The following is a 17,555-nucleotide window of genomic DNA, read 5'->3' as shown; positions in this document are numbered from 1 at the left end:
TGGCCTCCAGATTTCAGTCCAGTTGGGTGTTTATTTGATTTGTACGAAGCATAAAGGTCCCAACTTAAAACGTCAGTATTATTAGGAGATACTGCAAACAGCCTGGAGCCAAGGACTCTATCAGACCTTCACAATAAACTCTGGTTGGACGGCGCTAACTTTGTTATATTTTGGTTTATTGCTAATATGCGGTGATTTTTCCGGTTAATTAAGAGTTAATGCCTCTGCTTGCTGAACTGGAAGTATGTGTTCGTGCGCGTGCAGCGTGTGTGTGTGTGTGTGTGTGTGTGTGTGTGCGTGAGCAGGGGGAGTGGAGAGGAGAGGAGAAGAGAGGCGGGTGCCTGGCTCTCGGTTTGACGTCAGCGCTCAGTTGTCACGCACGCGGTCGGGACTAGCTCAGTGCGCTTCTCCCCGCAGCAGCCGCGCGCGCTCCTCAGCTCGAGCGTGTCGTTAATACTAACTTTTACTCCGAGGAGCTTTCATGATTCCTGCTCTCCTCCGGCCGTTCTTCATGTAAATCCGCAGAGCGCCAGTCTGCCTGTCGAAACACCGACACTCTCTGCTCTCCGCTGCCCGCTGCCGCCTCTCCTCTTCCCGGACGCTGTTTATCCGGTTGGTCCGACGCACGGAGGCGTGATGGAGAAGATGTCCCGACACGCTCTCTCGTTGAATCCCGCTTTTCTGCCGCCGAACCCGCACGGAGTTCTTAAGTCGCTGCTGGAGAACCCGATGAAGCTACCGCTGCATCATGAAGGTGAAGCTGGAGGAAACTCCTCATTTCTCCCGTCACTCTCGCCTTCCTGCTTCTTTCTGATAATCTTCCAGACTCAGAGGAATGCAAAGCGTGCCTTTGTTTACTGTAAATCTTTTTGTTCCTGAACTTTCTGAGGCGCGCTTCTCGTGCAGAGCGGCGCAGTTGTGCGTCAAGCGCACAAAGTTTTCATCCAGAGAGCATTAATGAGCAGTCTGTGCACAGTTTAGTTCCTGCAGATATGAGCAGAGACAGAAACAGTTCCTCAGAATGATTAAAAACAAATAAAAAGAAAAATCAGACATTTACCGCCTCTGTCAGCAGCTAGCGGGTCAGGAACAATCTTTCAATAGTGAAGGTGCAAATTACTTTGGAAAAAATGTTTTTGAAAATCACCTGATAAAAGTACTTTTATCAGGTACTTTTATCTGATTATTATCTTTTATCATCTATTATCAGTCATTGATAATAGATGATCTGTTAAGTCATTAAACTGCCCAAAGAAAGATATTTTTATTTTTCTGAGTGGAAATTACTTTTATTGTCATTCCTGTTTAAACATGTAACATGTTTATTTTAGTCATTTTATTTGTTCTGCAAATTCTCAACATTTAAACCGTCTGAATAAAATGTGACATAAAGCATGCTGAATCCCCTTAGACAGGAGTCATAATCAGATTGTTTGTTGCCTTAAGAAATGAAGCAAGATATTAATAGATCAACTGTCCACATGATTTGTTTGGATATTTTTCAGAATTGAATATATATATAGTTTTTTTTTTTTTTTGCAGTTTCAGAAACCTGATCAAGTCAGACCAAGTTTGATTTTCAGAAGTGTTGCTGATACCAGAGCCCTCTGTGAATGTTATCAATGGATAAGTACACGGGTTTGTAGTAACAGAGTTTATTGGATTGACCCTGCAGTTTGCTGATTAAAAGTTAGCACACAGTTTGCTCAAAAGGACATTTTGTCTTCATCAATTGCTGTCTGTGTTTTTTTTTTTTTTCTGACTCAGCAGATCAACTTTTACAGAGTCACAGTCCAGAGCTGCCTTTATTTATCTTGGGTGGCCTCTGAAAGGAGCCATAAACTCTCTCAGCAAATGGAAAAATGTGTGTTTTCCAGACCTCATTCACTGTTTCATCCATCCATCCTCATTCATAGTGCATATCTGGATTTATACAACCACCCATTTTTAAAATGGATAGTAAAAACACTCAGAGAAAATCTGAGTGAGGAAGTGTTTGGAATTTCGATATAAAAATCAGATATAGCTCCTGTCCTCTTCCAAAATTTCCGCCGTCTACCAGAAGCCTGACGGGGGCAGCACTGAGTGGGCTGCTGAAATGAAGTGATGATGATCAGTGAAGGGGGAGTTCTCTTTTTTTCTGGTGGGAGTAGGGGTTAACCTTAAACCAGGGGTCTTTACCTGCAGTCCTGTGTTAGAGGAGCTATTGTCTTTAAATACATCGCTAATCCAGCATGAATCCAATGAACAAATGATATTTTCAGAAATAATTTAGGGGTCTTTAAAAGGTGACAGTGGCTCTTCAGGAGCAAAGTTGAAGACTCCTACCTTAAACCATGGACAGCTTTTATGATTGTAAATGTGCAAAATAAAAACATGAAAACGAATCAGATCACATTCCATATTAGCAGCAAAGTAAACCCTGTTATTTTAACATCAGCTCCACAATGATGAGCCCCCATCGCTCTTCTCATTGGGTCCAAATTGGGCTGCAGATAATAATTCAAATGGAGTGCAAACCTCTCCTACCTGGTGCATCGCTTGACTCACTTGATGACGTATTGCGCGTGAGCTGCACTATGTCCATGTTTGACCTTGTATGGTATTTTGTGACTCAGTGATATCGCCTTGAAGTAAAGGTAGAAACAAACTTGAGTTTAACTTGAACATTGTTGTGGTAAACGTAGAAACACACCAACAAGCTTTGGAATTAAACTGATTGAAGTCATACATTTTGTTTGTAGTCTTACAAAGTCGCTATCTAATGTGTAATTAATTACATTTTCAGAGTCACCTGAATGGACCTGGTAGTGAGGTACAGAATCCTGGTTTAAAAATTGAAGGGAAACATGGAGGTTCTGGTGGATGGATGAGCATAAAGAAATTCCTTTCCTTTTGTGGCCATTACTCGAGTCTGAAAATCCTAAATAGAATAGAAACGATGGGACTGATCCAACACCCTAAATATTCAACTGGAAGAATTTATGGTACCAACAGAACCCGTTTCCCTAAGGCTGGAATGACAAATATTCTCTTATCCTGTCCTGCAGCTTTTAGTAAAGACCAGGAGAAGGAGAAGAACCTGGAGGAGGAACGCAGTGCCCCCCAGTCAGCTTTCCTTGGACCAACTCTGTGGGACAAAACCCTCTCCTATGATGGAGACACCTTCCAGCTGGAGTACATGGATCTGGAAGAGTTTTTATCAGAGAACGGCATCCCGTCCAGTCCCTCTCACCATCACCGGGAGCAGCACCAGGTCCACCACATCCCACCTCGTCAACCGCCCATCATGACCCCGGTGCTGTCTGCTCCGGCGCGCTCTGTGATGGACCTCAGCAGCCACGCCTCCACCTCTATCGTCTCCCCTAACTGCCTGCACAGCAGCCCAGCAAGAGCAGGTATGTCACTCCGGCTTTTGGTCTTGTCTGTGTGGCGATTTTAAATATTCGCAGTAGTTTGGCTAATTTCGTAGCTTATATTGTTTTTGAGGTTTTCTCTGATTGTGTTTTGCTAAGCAAAACCTTGTTTCAGTTTTGTTCAGAGTCACTTTCCTCTGAGCTTCAACCATTCAAGACACTCCATCAGAATCCAAGCAAAGAGCTTAGATTTGGGTGCAAGAACAGTATCATCAGCAAAGAAGTAATTCAGGATCTTTGGTATAAAATAACTCACCATTTCTAAATATCTTATATGCTGCTGTGAGGTACTTTCTATCACTTCAGCATTTGATAATTAAAGTGTTATGCAAATTGGAAACTTTTAAGATGAAAAACTTTATCACATTAATTAGCTACAAAATGAGAATTATTTACCTTTAGATCTATTCATAGTTATACAGTCAAAACTTGATTTTTACCTTTGATTACATACCAATTCCAGCTCCTCAAATGCAAATACTGCTCTTGAGGAACACAGCCATTTGTAATACACTTCTCTAGGACACCAGTCACATAAAGAAGTGTGATTTGGATCAATATACTGCACACAATAACCACTTTTAATCGTACTTTTCAAATGTATTTATATGTAGTGATAATCTTGTTAAATAAACAGTGAAGGAAATACTGAAACTAACAATCCTGACAAAATGGGCCGTTTTTACTGGAATTTATCGTGACAAGAATAAATAAAAATTTTCATCATAATAAATGATAATATGATAATTGCTCACCCCTACTAGACCACATTTAGCTGTTTAATTATGTGAACAATTTAAATATTAAGGACATTTTTATTATTAAACACAAACTTTCACCTGCAGTATTTGTTCACTGAGGTTTTGTTTATGAGCCCGGACGAGCCCCCAATTTGTTACGACCGACTCAGGGTGATTTGTAGCACTCATAAACCCAACTTCCCATCATCTTTTAACAGTTTTTGTGCTACTGTTGGCACGTGTCTCCTTCAAGCGTATCACCTGTATGTTAATCAGACCGAGAAAACACTGTCTGCTCTGATCAACCTGGAGCACAAAGTTCAGATCATCCTCATGAAAGAGGCCACCTGCTGCATTGCTGGGGTCATGTGATGGGGACGAGGTAGCGTGACATGAGCTTGGTGGGTTCCTTAAAGATCAGATCTCACAGATAAGAGCCTGTTGTTATTAGAAGCAGAAGCTGAGCAGATGTAGATGCATAGATTGTGTTACCGGCACCAGATCTCGGTAAAATCTGAGTCAGTATCAAGCGGCGCACAGGCAGAGGAATCCTGTGCAACCAAGATCTGTGGATCACAGAGGAAACAAATTGCTACATTGTTACTCTTGCAAGAGCTTGTTTATTCTGACACACATTTTCAATTTAAGAAAAACAAATAAATGAATAAAATACAATTACAATACAATTCAAATTCAATCAACAACATCCGGAGTTTACGCAAAGAAACAAAAGAAAACAAAATGCACAAATAAAATAACGTAATAGCAAAAAATGAAAAAAATCTCATTCTAAATTAACATAACCAAACTGAACAAAAAATTCCATCTACAACACACAGTAAACACCGACGTTTGGCAGTATGAGAAATAAAAATATTACAAATACTAATATGGCAACAGCGCCCAATACAAATACAACATTGACTTATTATTCAATTTAAATCAATCCCAAAGGCTCCAACAACAAAAAGCAAGCCATCTACTGACACAGACCAAAGCTCGGTACAAAACTATCCAAATTACACAGACAAGTTACACGAAACACCACAAAACTAATCTTTATATATTTACCAAACATTTGAAAAAAGCTGCTTCTATGGGTTTATAAAAGCTGCCTTTTATCCTACCTGTGGATCACAGAGGAAACAAATTGCTACGATGTTACTCTGGCAAGAGTTTGTTTATTCTGAGCTGCGCATGCCCAGAGCCAGAAAAGTCATTCTCCCTGTTAGATCCACAGTGACTCGAGAGCACCCCCACTGGCAAGAAGGCGCATGCACACAACACATGTCTCTCTCTCTCTATATATATATATATGTGTGTAAATATATATATATATATATATATATATATATATATATATATATATATATATATATATATATATATATATATATATATATATATATATATATATATCTTTTTTTTTTTTCTTAACCTGCTGCAATTGCATGCGTGCACGCTCATGTGCCTCGGCTGTTTGTGCACGCTCATGCTCACTTGCTGTCCGGTGTTCATTTTCTTAAAGGGAACATCCTCTTTCCAGAGCCATTCTGCTCTGAGTGATCCTCAGAAAACAAACCATCCTAACAGCATGAAGAGACATGTGACCTGCTGAACGTGTGTGTGAGTGTGTGCGTGAGGTGGTGTGTGTGTGTGTGTGTATGACCGCCCTCCCTGCATGAGATCAGTGTTTTAAGAACATAGTGTTCTCTGCAGAAGTAGGCCAGGGGGCGGCAGCTCTCACATCCACACGTTTCCCACTGAATGTTTACATTCCCATCCACTAATAAGTCACACGCACACACATGCACACGCATGCTGCAACCGGGTGGAGGATACACATCTCGGCATAGTTTTTCCTCTGATCCTGGATCTGATTTGTTAAAGGCCTCCTGGACAAATATTTGGAAAAGTTCCTTTTCCTCTCTCTCTCTTTTTTTTAAGAAGAAAGAAACTCCCAGTGGCTCTAACAAAGAAACTTTTCAAACTAAGAAGAGTGATTTCAGAAGTAAACAACTTAGACCTCTCAGGGTACTTGAAGATTATATTTTCACTAGCTTAATTTTTGAACTCTCCCTATATATCAAATAAGTAAATAATTTGACTGAGTTAGTTTTGGTTTGTTTTTTTGTCTTGGTGAGTTTGTTTACTGGTGACACTTCATGACACCAGTGAATTTTGTTCAGCCTTTCTTCAACTTTATGCTCGTTATAAAATAAATGATGAATGAATGCACAAAAACAATGTCGCAAATGATACAGAGCTGTCTGTTTAAGCAATAATTACAAACAAGCCAAAAAGAAAGAACTCTCACATGTGATGCTGTTTGGTAAATTATATATTTAAAAAACTGCTATAAAAACATGAATAAATAGTAAAATAATTGCACATTATACTAATCAAATAATGAATAAAAAATAAATTTATGGCTACATACTTTGTCAAAAAATTAAATCACTAACTTTTATGCAATTATCAGAATAAAAAAAATCAAATAATTCTGTATCTGATTGGTTAGTTTTCCTTATTTTTTGTTCCACATTGAGATGACATAACTATGAAACCAAATAAAATGTATTAAGCAAGACATTTATTGAGGTTTGTGATAGAAAAATCTTTTTTATTGAGAATAATTATATTTTTTTATTTTTATTTTTTTTATTTTGCAATTGTTGGACAATAATGGACTATCCTACAAGAACTAAAACTAGCTTATTAAACTAAAGTTGACTACGGTATTTATCAAGGTTCGATCCAGTGGGTGCTGCCAGTGTTTTTCCACTGACCGGCTCCAATCATTTTTCCGTCACGAGCCTGAGAACGGCAGATCCAAACTGTGTTTGTGTCAAGCTCAGGCCACAGATAATGTGCTGCTCCGTCGGCCAAATATAGCTGCGTAATCTACTGAATAATCTGGCATATTTGTATTCCCACACGGCCACAGGATGGCACAAGCGATAAGGAAGCAGGAACAGGTCAGATCCACAAACATCCTGCAGGAGAGGTGGAGAGCCGGAGAAGGTTTCCTCCTCCTCCTTTACGGCCGTCTCGTGTTTTAGCTCCTTCCTAAATGGTTTCTGCTCCCCTCGCAGGTTCTGGCCTCAGGTTTCAGATTAAATCCCAAAAACAACAGCAGAGGAGAGGCAGGTGGGGATCAGAGACAAGAGCAGACAGGGTGGCGTGAGGAGACAGCTTCGGTTCCAGCAGCTCAAACCGAATTAATTGTCACTGATTATAACATTTGTTCCTTTCAGATTGAGGTGCAAAATCACTTTTCCCGTTTTTATTGTGGATACAAAAGCAACACACGGAGAAATTATGACCAAATCTACATCTGCAAAGCAATTTATCACTTTTTTTTGGACAACAAAGCATTCTGCACAATTTCACTAAACATCAAACACATTTATTAGAGTAAAAAGTAAAAAGCTTGAGGAATTAATACACAAATACACTTATACTCCTATTGAAGCACCTTTTGGCGTAGACTTCTTGAGTTTTTTTTTTTTTTTTTTTTTTTTACCATAGCCACCAACTATAGTGAACCTTAAGATTGACTGCCTCAGCTGGATTTTCTTGACATTTGCATAATTTGTGTAGAGCCAAAATTTACAGAGTGGTTACAAAGGGTCAGAGGGATCTCAGTGTACAAAGTCAGAAGAAGGGAACAAGCAGTTCCAGAGCGTTATTTATAATACCATGGCAAAGTACGGATGGCCATCAATAATTAGAAAATACGGGACAAGTGACCTTATGAAATCTGGACTTTTTTCCAACTTAATTGAAAGAACTAGATGTAATTTGAAAGAGATTTACGGCGGTACTGAACGAGCTGCAGGAATTTCGCTTGTGTTGTGCTGTTTTTTTCTATGTGCGTGGACTACAGATTGGGGTTGAAAACATCCAGACTTGGTTAAAAAAAAAACAGATCCCAAAGCCTTTTGGGAAAAAATGTGCAAAGGTGTGAGGGAACCAAGCTTGAAGTTTTAGGGTCACAATACCAAAAAGGTATCTTGGCACAAAAAACCAACAGCAAAAGGAACACACCATATATACATGTGCATTGACACATGGTGGTGGCAGCATCATGCTCTTGGGTTATTTTTCTCCAAAATGTGAGGTTGAGTTAGGCACTTTTTTAGAGCAATTTCAAACACCAGTGGGTTTCAACCCACAACCTTAAGTGTCTGTTGGAAAATTGAAGATGAAGTAGGATTGGTAGCCAAATGATGCTATGAAGGGGAAATGAAACCAAAACTTACGGCAGTCTGACAGAATGTCAGTGGAGTTGCTGAAAATGGGCTGTAGACAAAGACTCACACAATCAGAGACATGGAGAAGTTTTCCAAGACCAAATGGGCAGAGATTACATTTGAATGCTAATAGCCGGATAAATAGATTTTCTTTTTTTTTTTTTTTTTAAGATTTGTTGGTTATTTGTTTTTTGTTTTTTTTATTCAAGAAAAGCATGTGGTTTTCTCCTCATGTCATCCTCATGACCTGACCTAGAATAAAGACAGCTGAATGGAAGGATGGATAAAAACGCTTAAGAAATACAGAATCAGAAATATCAGTAACTAGATAAGTAATATCCTGTGTAAAGTAAATTTAAGGAACAGAGTCACATAAACCTGACAGGTTTTTGATCAACGTTTTTGAACACATTTATTTGAGCCTGTGGACACGTTTTTACCTCTGAGAAGGGCGCAGCCTCGCTCTCGACTCACTTTGGGGAAAAATAAGGAAGTGGCCGCCACGCGACTCACGTTTTGCACTAAAACTCACATGTGTCGGGGGACCGTCTGTCTGCATCACGTTTCAACGGCAGCGACTGTCATGCATCCACCTGCTTCTCCGCATGTAACCTCAAGCCTCCGGCTCCCCATCACTCACTCACACCTGACTGACTCAGCGGGGGCTCGCCGCGCTGCCAGCTGCTTGTAACTCACTTATCTTGATAAGACCTGGGCATCCTGCAGACACAAAAAACAGCAGATCGAACAATGTGGGCACGGAGCGGAGCAGACACAGCAGAGTGTCTTCCCAGAATGTCAACTTTTTAAAACGATGACAGATATACACAGAGCGCACAACTTCCACTGGGCGCAGACACACTGTGATAAGCTGGAGACGGAAACAGAAAGTAGCCTGTAAGTTGTAAACTCCAGAAAATAAGATGTAAGTCTGAGAAAATAGCGTCTATAATGCAGGAAATACTGTAACCTTTAAGATCTAGTAACCTTTAGGTTTCAGAAAACAACTTGTTAAATTAACCTCTAACGTATGATAACTAACGTTTTAATTTCTGTGTTACACAGAGTAACATGTAAGCACCATAAACCGACATAGCAAAATATTATGACGTACCCAGTACATTAGAGAAAATAATAACTACTGAGCACAAAAACACAACATCAAACAGTATCTTTTTGTATAGTTTCTAGTGCAAATATCTTTGTATACTTGAAATAAGACAAAAGTAATTTAGAAGTAGATTTTAAGTAAGATATAGGAGCTTGTTTTAAACATGAGATAAAGTAACCACGGCTTTGCGCTGATCTTCAGATCATTTGCTTGTCTTTATAGTTTTGTTTACACTTTCTATCATGTTTAGGTTAATCTGCTACAACAGGTGTCTTTAATAATATAACAAAGAAAGAATGAAAAACTATTAAAGATTCTGTTTTACTTTTAATAAGGGGGGGAAGCATTTTGAGGTTCTCAGAGATTGACACAAACAGCACGTTGTCGCCACCTAGTGGTTGAAACCAAACACTAGAGAAATTCTTGCAGAGCTGAAACTTTAACTTGGAAATGATTATTACATGAAACTGTTACTCCCTCAGAATGATTGTATGGCAAAAGAAAGAACATCTCAATGAGCTGAAGGTCACAAATAAAGACTTAAATGAAACTAAGCAAAATCAGTAGAACTCACAATGGGAAAGAAACCAGACTGGGAAAAAAATCAAAATAGGAATGAAAAAAATTACATCTGTACATAATGATGAGCTAAGCAAAAAGTGTACTGAAAACTGAATGGTAAAGGGATCTAAAAAGTCAATAGTCTTTAAAAAAAGAATAATAGAGAAAGTAAAGCACAGGAGAATAAAGTAAAACGTGGAAAAAAGGCTACAACTGAGATGATTTCTTAGCCTTCCTCTCTCTTCTTCGTCAGGCCTCCCAAACTCCAGAAACACCCCCAGCCCCATCGATCCAGAGTCCATCCAGGTTCCGGTCAGCTACAAACCCGACCCAGCGGACTTGGCTCTGTCCAGCGTTCCGGGTCAGGAGATCTTCGATCCGCGCAAGCGCAAATTCTCTGCCGAGGAGCTGAAGCCTCAGCCGATGATCAAGAAGGCCAGGAAGATTTTCATTCCTGATGACCTGAAGGTAAGTTGGAGCCAGTCCTGAGGGCGGTACTGGTCCGCTCAGCCCACTTTATGTCCTCTGTCAGGGTTTGTTTCTGCTTGGTTTTTTTTCTTTTTCAATACACAAAGTACCAAATAAGAGAGCAAAAATTTGCTGCAAAAGTTGAGCAAACTTTGATTTATTCTTTGTCAATTTCTGTAACTCACAGTTCAGAGATTCTGGTTGGGTGATCAAAAATAGAGTTTGAAAAATCAGTGAGTCATATCAGAAATGTAAGAACCAGGAGTCCATGTTTGATCATATTTGATTCAGATTCTTTGTCACAACCAACAAACTGAAAGAGATTTTTTTTTTAAATCCACCCAAAGCTTCACTTCCTGTTTGTTTTCTTTACTTTCCTGCAGTAAGGTGCAGGGCAGACTGCTGTTCCCTCCATTTTTTATCCAGATGTTTATCACAGTATGTGATTTAAACAGATCTCACTCATCCATCAGACCTGATTATAGCCTCACAGCAGCATGGCATGTTGGGACACACAGAGTCCTTGGTCTGTCCATCATTAGATCTAGCCCTCCGATTGGCCAGCCTACCCTGAGGGAGGTGGGTCCTCCAGGTTAAGCGGCTTAAAAAAAGAGTGAAGAAGGCAGCCGTGACGCTGTGATCCCACCGCCTGCCTTGCTCTTAGATCAGCTTTTTAATTGTTTGGGGGAAAAATGAGCTGCAGCTCTCTGTTTTTTAAATTCCCCGTCCACACGAAAATCACTTCCTGTCTGAAACCACGGTAGCCTAAAAGGTTGGCAAAGTAACTCAAAATCAAATCCTGACCAATAAACAAAATCGAATATTAGCTCTAACTGTATTTTACTATAAATGAAGATATAAGTGGAGTTAATAAGGAGCACCAGATATCCACATTTTTACCTTTGGTTTTTCTTTTTTTGCTTTTTCTCTTTCTTTTTGAGCAGGATGACAAATACTGGGCTCGGCGCAGGAAGAACAACATGGCAGCAAAGCGTTCCCGCGACGCCCGGCGACTCAAGGAAAACCAGATTGCTATCCGGGCGGCCTTCTTGGAGAAGGAGAACTCCGCCCTGAGGCAGGAGGTGGCCGACTTGAGGAAAGAGCTCGGACGGGCCAAGAACATCCTGGCCAAGTATGAGGGCCAGCACGGGCCGCTGTGATGAGGACATTCACGCAGGCTTCACACACACACACACACGCACGCACGCACGCACGCACGCACGCACGCACGCACGCACGCACACACACACACACCAGCGATCCTCACCTCACTGCATGCAGTTCTTATCCCAACCAACTCGACTCGATGTTAAGTTAACCTCTGGGCAGAAGTTTTTTTCCAACAGGGTTGTTTGTTCCAGCAGCACATCCTTTGTTGGCTTTAAGTATCAGATTTACACGAGCTCTGACTTTTACCTGCTCTGAGTCAAGTAAAACACACACACACGCACGCATAAAGACTCCTCCCATGGACTTCTGAACCACGGATCTGATCCTCAATGCTTTCGCTCCTCTTCATCACCACCCTCCGGCCCAGCACTTTCAGAACATTGGGTCTCTCCTACAAACTCTGTCCCCTGCAGGTGTGCTTTCATACTGCACCTGTTTTTATGTATATATTTTGCCCTGAAGATTGTGTACATGAATAAGCTCTGCCTTCTCCAAGTCCAACTTTCTCCTCTTTATATCTGAACCAAGCTGTTTCTGAAGTCCTCAACCAGATTCAATGTTTATGGCATGAAGAAATATATGGAGTGCAAAAAAAAGAAAAAAAAAATATATATATATTTATTTCCTGCTAAAGATATATTTTTTTATTGTTTACACCCCCAAAATAATGGAAGCTTACAAATTAGCTTTAAATCCATCAGGGAGTGTGTATTTACACACTTTAAAATATGGAAAACCTTTACAACCCAAAGAGATTCAGCACTTTCCCTCACCTTGTTTTAGAGGCCCCTGGTGGTGAGTCCTCGCTCAGGTTTTATCCACTCTGCAGGTCTGACTGAGCTAAAAAAAAAAAAAAGTTTTTCATCCAGATGGATTTTTGTCATTTAAACTCAAAATAAAAACTGTCATAAGAAACATTTTCTTCAAATCTAGACAAACCTGAATGGATTGGAAAGAAACCAAACCAGCTGACTCTGAACAGAAAGACATTTCTGTTGCAAACTTTAGGGTGGAACAGGATATTTTCTGAATGACCAGTTCTGTTATCTTTCTAGAATAATATTTTTGGAGGGGTTTTTTCCCGTTTGAACCTTCTCAGAATTTAACCTTCAGGAAACGTGACGAGTTCTTAGGATCAGTGACTCAGCTGCCTAACTTATCTAACAAAAAGAGTCAAAATATTACCATCTGAACTGTTAGCGTGTTTTAAAATAAAACCTACAATGTAGTTTTATGACAACAGAGGGTGTATTTCTTTTTCTTTTTTACAGTTCTTAGGCTTTGACATGAAAACAGTGACAAAACCAGATTAGCACCTCGAAGAACAAATGGCGTGGCACAGACAATGTTCAATGTTGAGATCATAAATGCGTCAAAAAAAAACTTATTTCATTTCCTGTTGTGAGTTTGCATGATATTGGGTGGTTGGAGTTTGCATGCAGCACAGACGACAAACATGTCACCATGGCCTTATGTGGGAATAATACGAGTCATTCTACATATTGTTTTAAAACCCACCAACATAGAGACCAAACTACATCTAAAATCCATCATTCTATTTAGGTGCTAAACTCTGGGCTTCTGTTTTTTAGGTCAGCGGCTGTATTTCAGCACATACAGCACCTCGTTTACACAGGAATAGATGATCTATGTGAATATATTTCAGGATTCCAGGTTGAGTTCTTGAGTTTTTTTTTTTTTTCAGCCACAGCAGAACTCTGCAGCTGTCACAGAAACAGACTCCGTCTAAGCGTTATTACAGTTACGATGTGCCAACATTATGGTACACATGTGGCCACATAACCACGATGGTGCATTGAACAAGTTGAGAAATGCCCATCGTTTTTGCCAGTCCTCAGTTTTGACACCACAATTTGAATATATGTTGATGACTGGCTAAAATGCAGGGCGACAGCAGAAAAATGCGGGAGATTATGGTTAGCTTAGTGTTTTGCTTCTTTCTGATTAAACTTTATTGTGATCTGTACATGTGCTAGTTTAATTTCTAGATTTGATTCTTCTAAAATGAGACTTAAATATAAGCGGGTACATCATGTTGGCGAAAAACTGTTTTTAACTCAGCAGAAGTCTGAAATTATAATTCAAACTGCTGCTATGTTAGTTTCTGAAGTGTAAATTAATTCACTATGTGAATATAAAGTCTGAATTGTCCATCGTTGAAGTTAAATGGCTAGTTTCTCAAATGAAGCAGTAGGTCGTCCCTTGCTTGCAGGAGACAAAATTTCTCTCAAAAATTAAATGGATAAATTGAAAAAATTCAGCAGCTAGTCAGACCAAACTGGAGTGGTCAGATTTAAGCCGTCTAGAACAACAGACAGGTCATTTGAAAAGGCTGTGACACTTTTAAAAAATATTCATATTGGTAGGTTTGACTCAGTACCACTTGATGGATTGTATAACTTTTCTTTGGAGTTGCTGTTGGCAACTGTTAGCCTTATATTCACGTGAGAATTTATTTTCTTTATCTCAAAATTCATAAAAATAAAAAGAAAGAAAACATTTTTTTCTCCTGCAGGTAAGACACTGACTACTGATCACTATCTCAGATAACACCTTGGCGCATCACAGAAACTAAACCTGTACATTTTAAATAAAGAAAACTATTTCCTTACAGTTAGAAAATGTTCCGAGTTTCAACTTGAAGCAAATTATTAAAAACTTTGAACAATTTTCCAGTTGTTAGCTGTTTTGGTTTGGTTCAGTCGAGTTGTGGGGTTCTTAAAGGCTCTCCTCTGAAACAAAACCCAACCCAGTGGCAGGCCGAGCCATGAATGTACATTTATAATGTTTTTAACTGGATGGAGTTGTCTTTTACTGTGGAACACCTTGACATTCTTTACTAAAGACCAAACAAAAATGGAATATTAAAGAATATATTGATTATAAAAGGTTTTAATGTTTATACAGATTTATTCTTGTTTTTGTTTTTTCGTACAGTCTGATATTACCTGTGTATTTTGGAACACCTTTGTAAAAAAAAAAAAAAAAAAAAAAAGAAAACACATGATATCTATTTCTCATATGTATTATTAATATATTACAAAGATGGCGTTCGCACACGGTCTGGGCAATGCATGGGCATTACGGAAACGATTCCTTTCCTCCCAGTGTCGTTGAAATACCTCAGATTCCTTGTTCAGGTTCCACATCAGTTGGTTGCTAGGACGCCAGTTGGTTGCTAGGATGCAATTTGCCCCTCCCCCTTTCTCTTCATTTCTCAGAGAGGCCTGGCTGCCTCTGTGTAGATGGATGTATAGTTTTTGCACAAAAGAATGTATTTCCCCCAACATAGAGCACTGTTGATTGTTTTTTCTCCTCCTGTGTTTTTTTCTCCCTTCTTTTTTCTTTTTTCTTTTTTTGTTGTTGGTTTGTCACAGTTTCTCTTTATCTCCTGCATCCTATGGTAGTTATTAACACTTTTTCTTATTCTAACTGTGTTATGTTTCTCATGGTCTATATATATATATATATATATATATTTATATATATAAAATAAAACTCTTAATCTATAATTTGTCTCAGATGATTTTCAAATTACACTTTTTCTTCCCTTTAAAGGCAACTTTTTACTATACTGAGGGTAAAATAACATTATGTTTACAAAGAGTAAATAGGGGATCAATAACTCCTTTTGAATCTTTTTCATTTGCGATCATGAAGAAACAAACTATAGATCCAGTTTTGAGGAATTTTGTAAAACCAATTTCATTGAATCCTAACTAATCACCACACTTTTGGATTCTATTTCATTTTTTTTAGGTGCTGATAAATGAAATTTCTCCAAAGATTGATTTTCTATTGGTTTAAATAACCACGAATTTTGTTTTAATATGTGATTACATGAGTTTTTAAATAGCAAAAAAAAAAAAAAGGAAAATAACATATTGGAGGTTTTGGTTGCGTCAAAACAGTTGATGACCATAAGGGGGCAGCACTTCCTTTGATCATGTGGAAACATTATGACTAGAATGTACTGGAAAAAAAATAGATTGTATTCCAACTTTCCAACTAATGTAATCTTCCAGGAATATTTATAAAACGTTACAGTCAGAAATAAAGGATTTTTGTTTTTGGAAGCCCCATCAGTTTCAACCTTTTTTTATTTTTCATTTTTGTATTTTTTTTTTTCCATGGTAGCTTTGGTTTTCAATAAATACAACTCGCACATCTGTTTGCCTCTGGTGTTTGTCTTTAGTGCACAATGTACCTTTTCTCTGTTCCGCTTGCTAAGTGAAACCTCAGTAACCCACCGTCGCTGCCTGCGACTGGCTGACTGAAATTAAAACCTGGTGGGCGTTCGGTGGCTCAGTTGGTGGCTAAATAAAGAAAACTAGAGTCAAAAATCTAGAGTCAAATAAATAAAATAAAATACAATTTTAAAAGAAATTTAAACCTGGATTAGGTTGCACTTAGCAAATGTATGACCATTTGGCTCCCTTAATGACTTATTACAGGTTCTTTCTAATTTTTACTTCCACGATGGTTTCATCCTTTATGCTCCACTTTGATCCCATGACTACATTTTGAAAGTACATGTTTGTTTCTATGACAACGTAACTTTTAACCTGATTAAAAGGACTCTATACAAATTTTAGTATAACTTTACACCTCTAGAGTCCTTCACTCAAACTGTTTTTTTTGTTTGTTTGTTTTTATTTTTATTTTTTTACTTTTACTTTTGTTGTGCTGCAGAAATAAAATTCACATTTGGCAAGAAGATACTTTTATATGTTGACATTGGCATCTTTTCTTCAGACAAAAAAAAAGTGCAGTCTGGTTGTGCGTCACGATGTCTTTGTTATTAGTAGACGTAAGCTGTCATTCCTCCTCTGTCCACCAGATGGCAATAGAGCTCTCCTCTTGCCTGTCAGCGGGCCTTGCTTCACTCTGCACATTTGCCTCTCGATGCTTGTGTTTTCGTCTGCATCTTTAATCTGTCTCCTTAAAGCGTCGAACTTCCTGATATTCAGGTCTAGAGGATTTGACTGGACCATCGCAACATCACGATTAATTTATTCTTAGCAATTCTGGAGTAGATTTGATTTTGTTTTGGGGATCATTGTCTGGTTGATCATCCAGTTTGGGCCAATCCTCACATCTGATTGTAGAAAACCGTGATTTTACATTGACAGTGGAGTTCACGGGCCACCCATTGACTGCAAGGGGCCGTTCTACGGCTGCCAAATTTGCCCAAAGTGTGATACCTCAGATACCATGCAGTTGGTTTGAGGTTTAATGGCCTTCTGGATTATGGTCAAACATATCTAGTTTTCATTTGAGCTTAAAGGACATTGATACAGAAATCTTGTGCTTCATTCAGATCCGACTTTGCAAACTTAACTCATGTTACTGCTTTCAATGCCAAAATATCTTCTAATTGTTCCTTCATGAGCGTAAGCATGATGCTAACTGATGTTTGTGGTCTTAAACGTTTTCCATTTGGGATTAATACTTCTTTCTATAGAATGTCGGATCTTCTCGGACTAATCGGTGGCAGGTGTAGGTTTTCTATGGTCATTCCTGATGTCTGGGTTTGTACTGAAGACTCTTCATATCTCAACACATTCTCACCTCATTTTTGCTAGCTTCTTATTTTAGTGCTTTGTACTCTACCTAAAAATAAATTAAAAAGAAAACAATTGAAAAAGCTGACAAAGTTTCGTTGTATGTTTGTTTGTTTTTTCCGACTACTTTCTGAGTCAGGCGCTTAGAGTTTCCATTATCTCATAATCCTCGCACTCTGGAAACATGGAATGAATGAATGTAGGAACAAACATCAGGTCTTTGGTTCTGGGCAGCACCAGAAAAAAGG

At 38.9% G+C, this 17,555-nt stretch overlaps 1 protein-coding gene across 2 annotated transcripts; it reads left to right on the top strand.

The window, feature by feature from the left end:
• The first annotated feature begins 507 nt into the window (after positions 1-507).
• hlfb (HLF transcription factor, PAR bZIP family member b) lies at positions 508-15,912 on the top strand. 2 transcript variants are annotated; one of them, XM_014998596.2, is made up of 4 exons: positions 508-754; positions 3,051-3,398; positions 10,338-10,552; positions 11,497-15,912. In XM_014998596.2, exons 1-4 carry the CDS (start codon positions 637-639, stop codon positions 11,710-11,712), a joined length of 897 nt encoding a protein of 298 aa, XP_014854082.2. In that variant the 5' UTR covers positions 508-636; the 3' UTR covers positions 11,713-15,912. The 2 variants fall into 2 exon arrangements, with proteins under 2 accessions (XP_014854082.2, XP_014854081.2); XM_014998595.2 differs by having other exon boundaries at positions 11,494-15,912.
• The last annotated feature ends 1,643 nt before the right edge of the window (positions 15,913-17,555 follow it).

This window comes from Poecilia mexicana, unplaced genomic scaffold (genome assembly GCF_051168715.1).
Source record: "Poecilia mexicana isolate PSO_F unplaced genomic scaffold, ASM5116871v1 scaffold_19, whole genome shotgun sequence".
Lineage (NCBI taxonomy): Eukaryota > Metazoa > Chordata > Actinopteri > Cyprinodontiformes > Poeciliidae > Poecilia > Poecilia mexicana.
The sequence above is the reverse complement of the archived record's forward strand: the minus strand, read 5'-3'. Positions and strand labels throughout refer to the sequence as shown.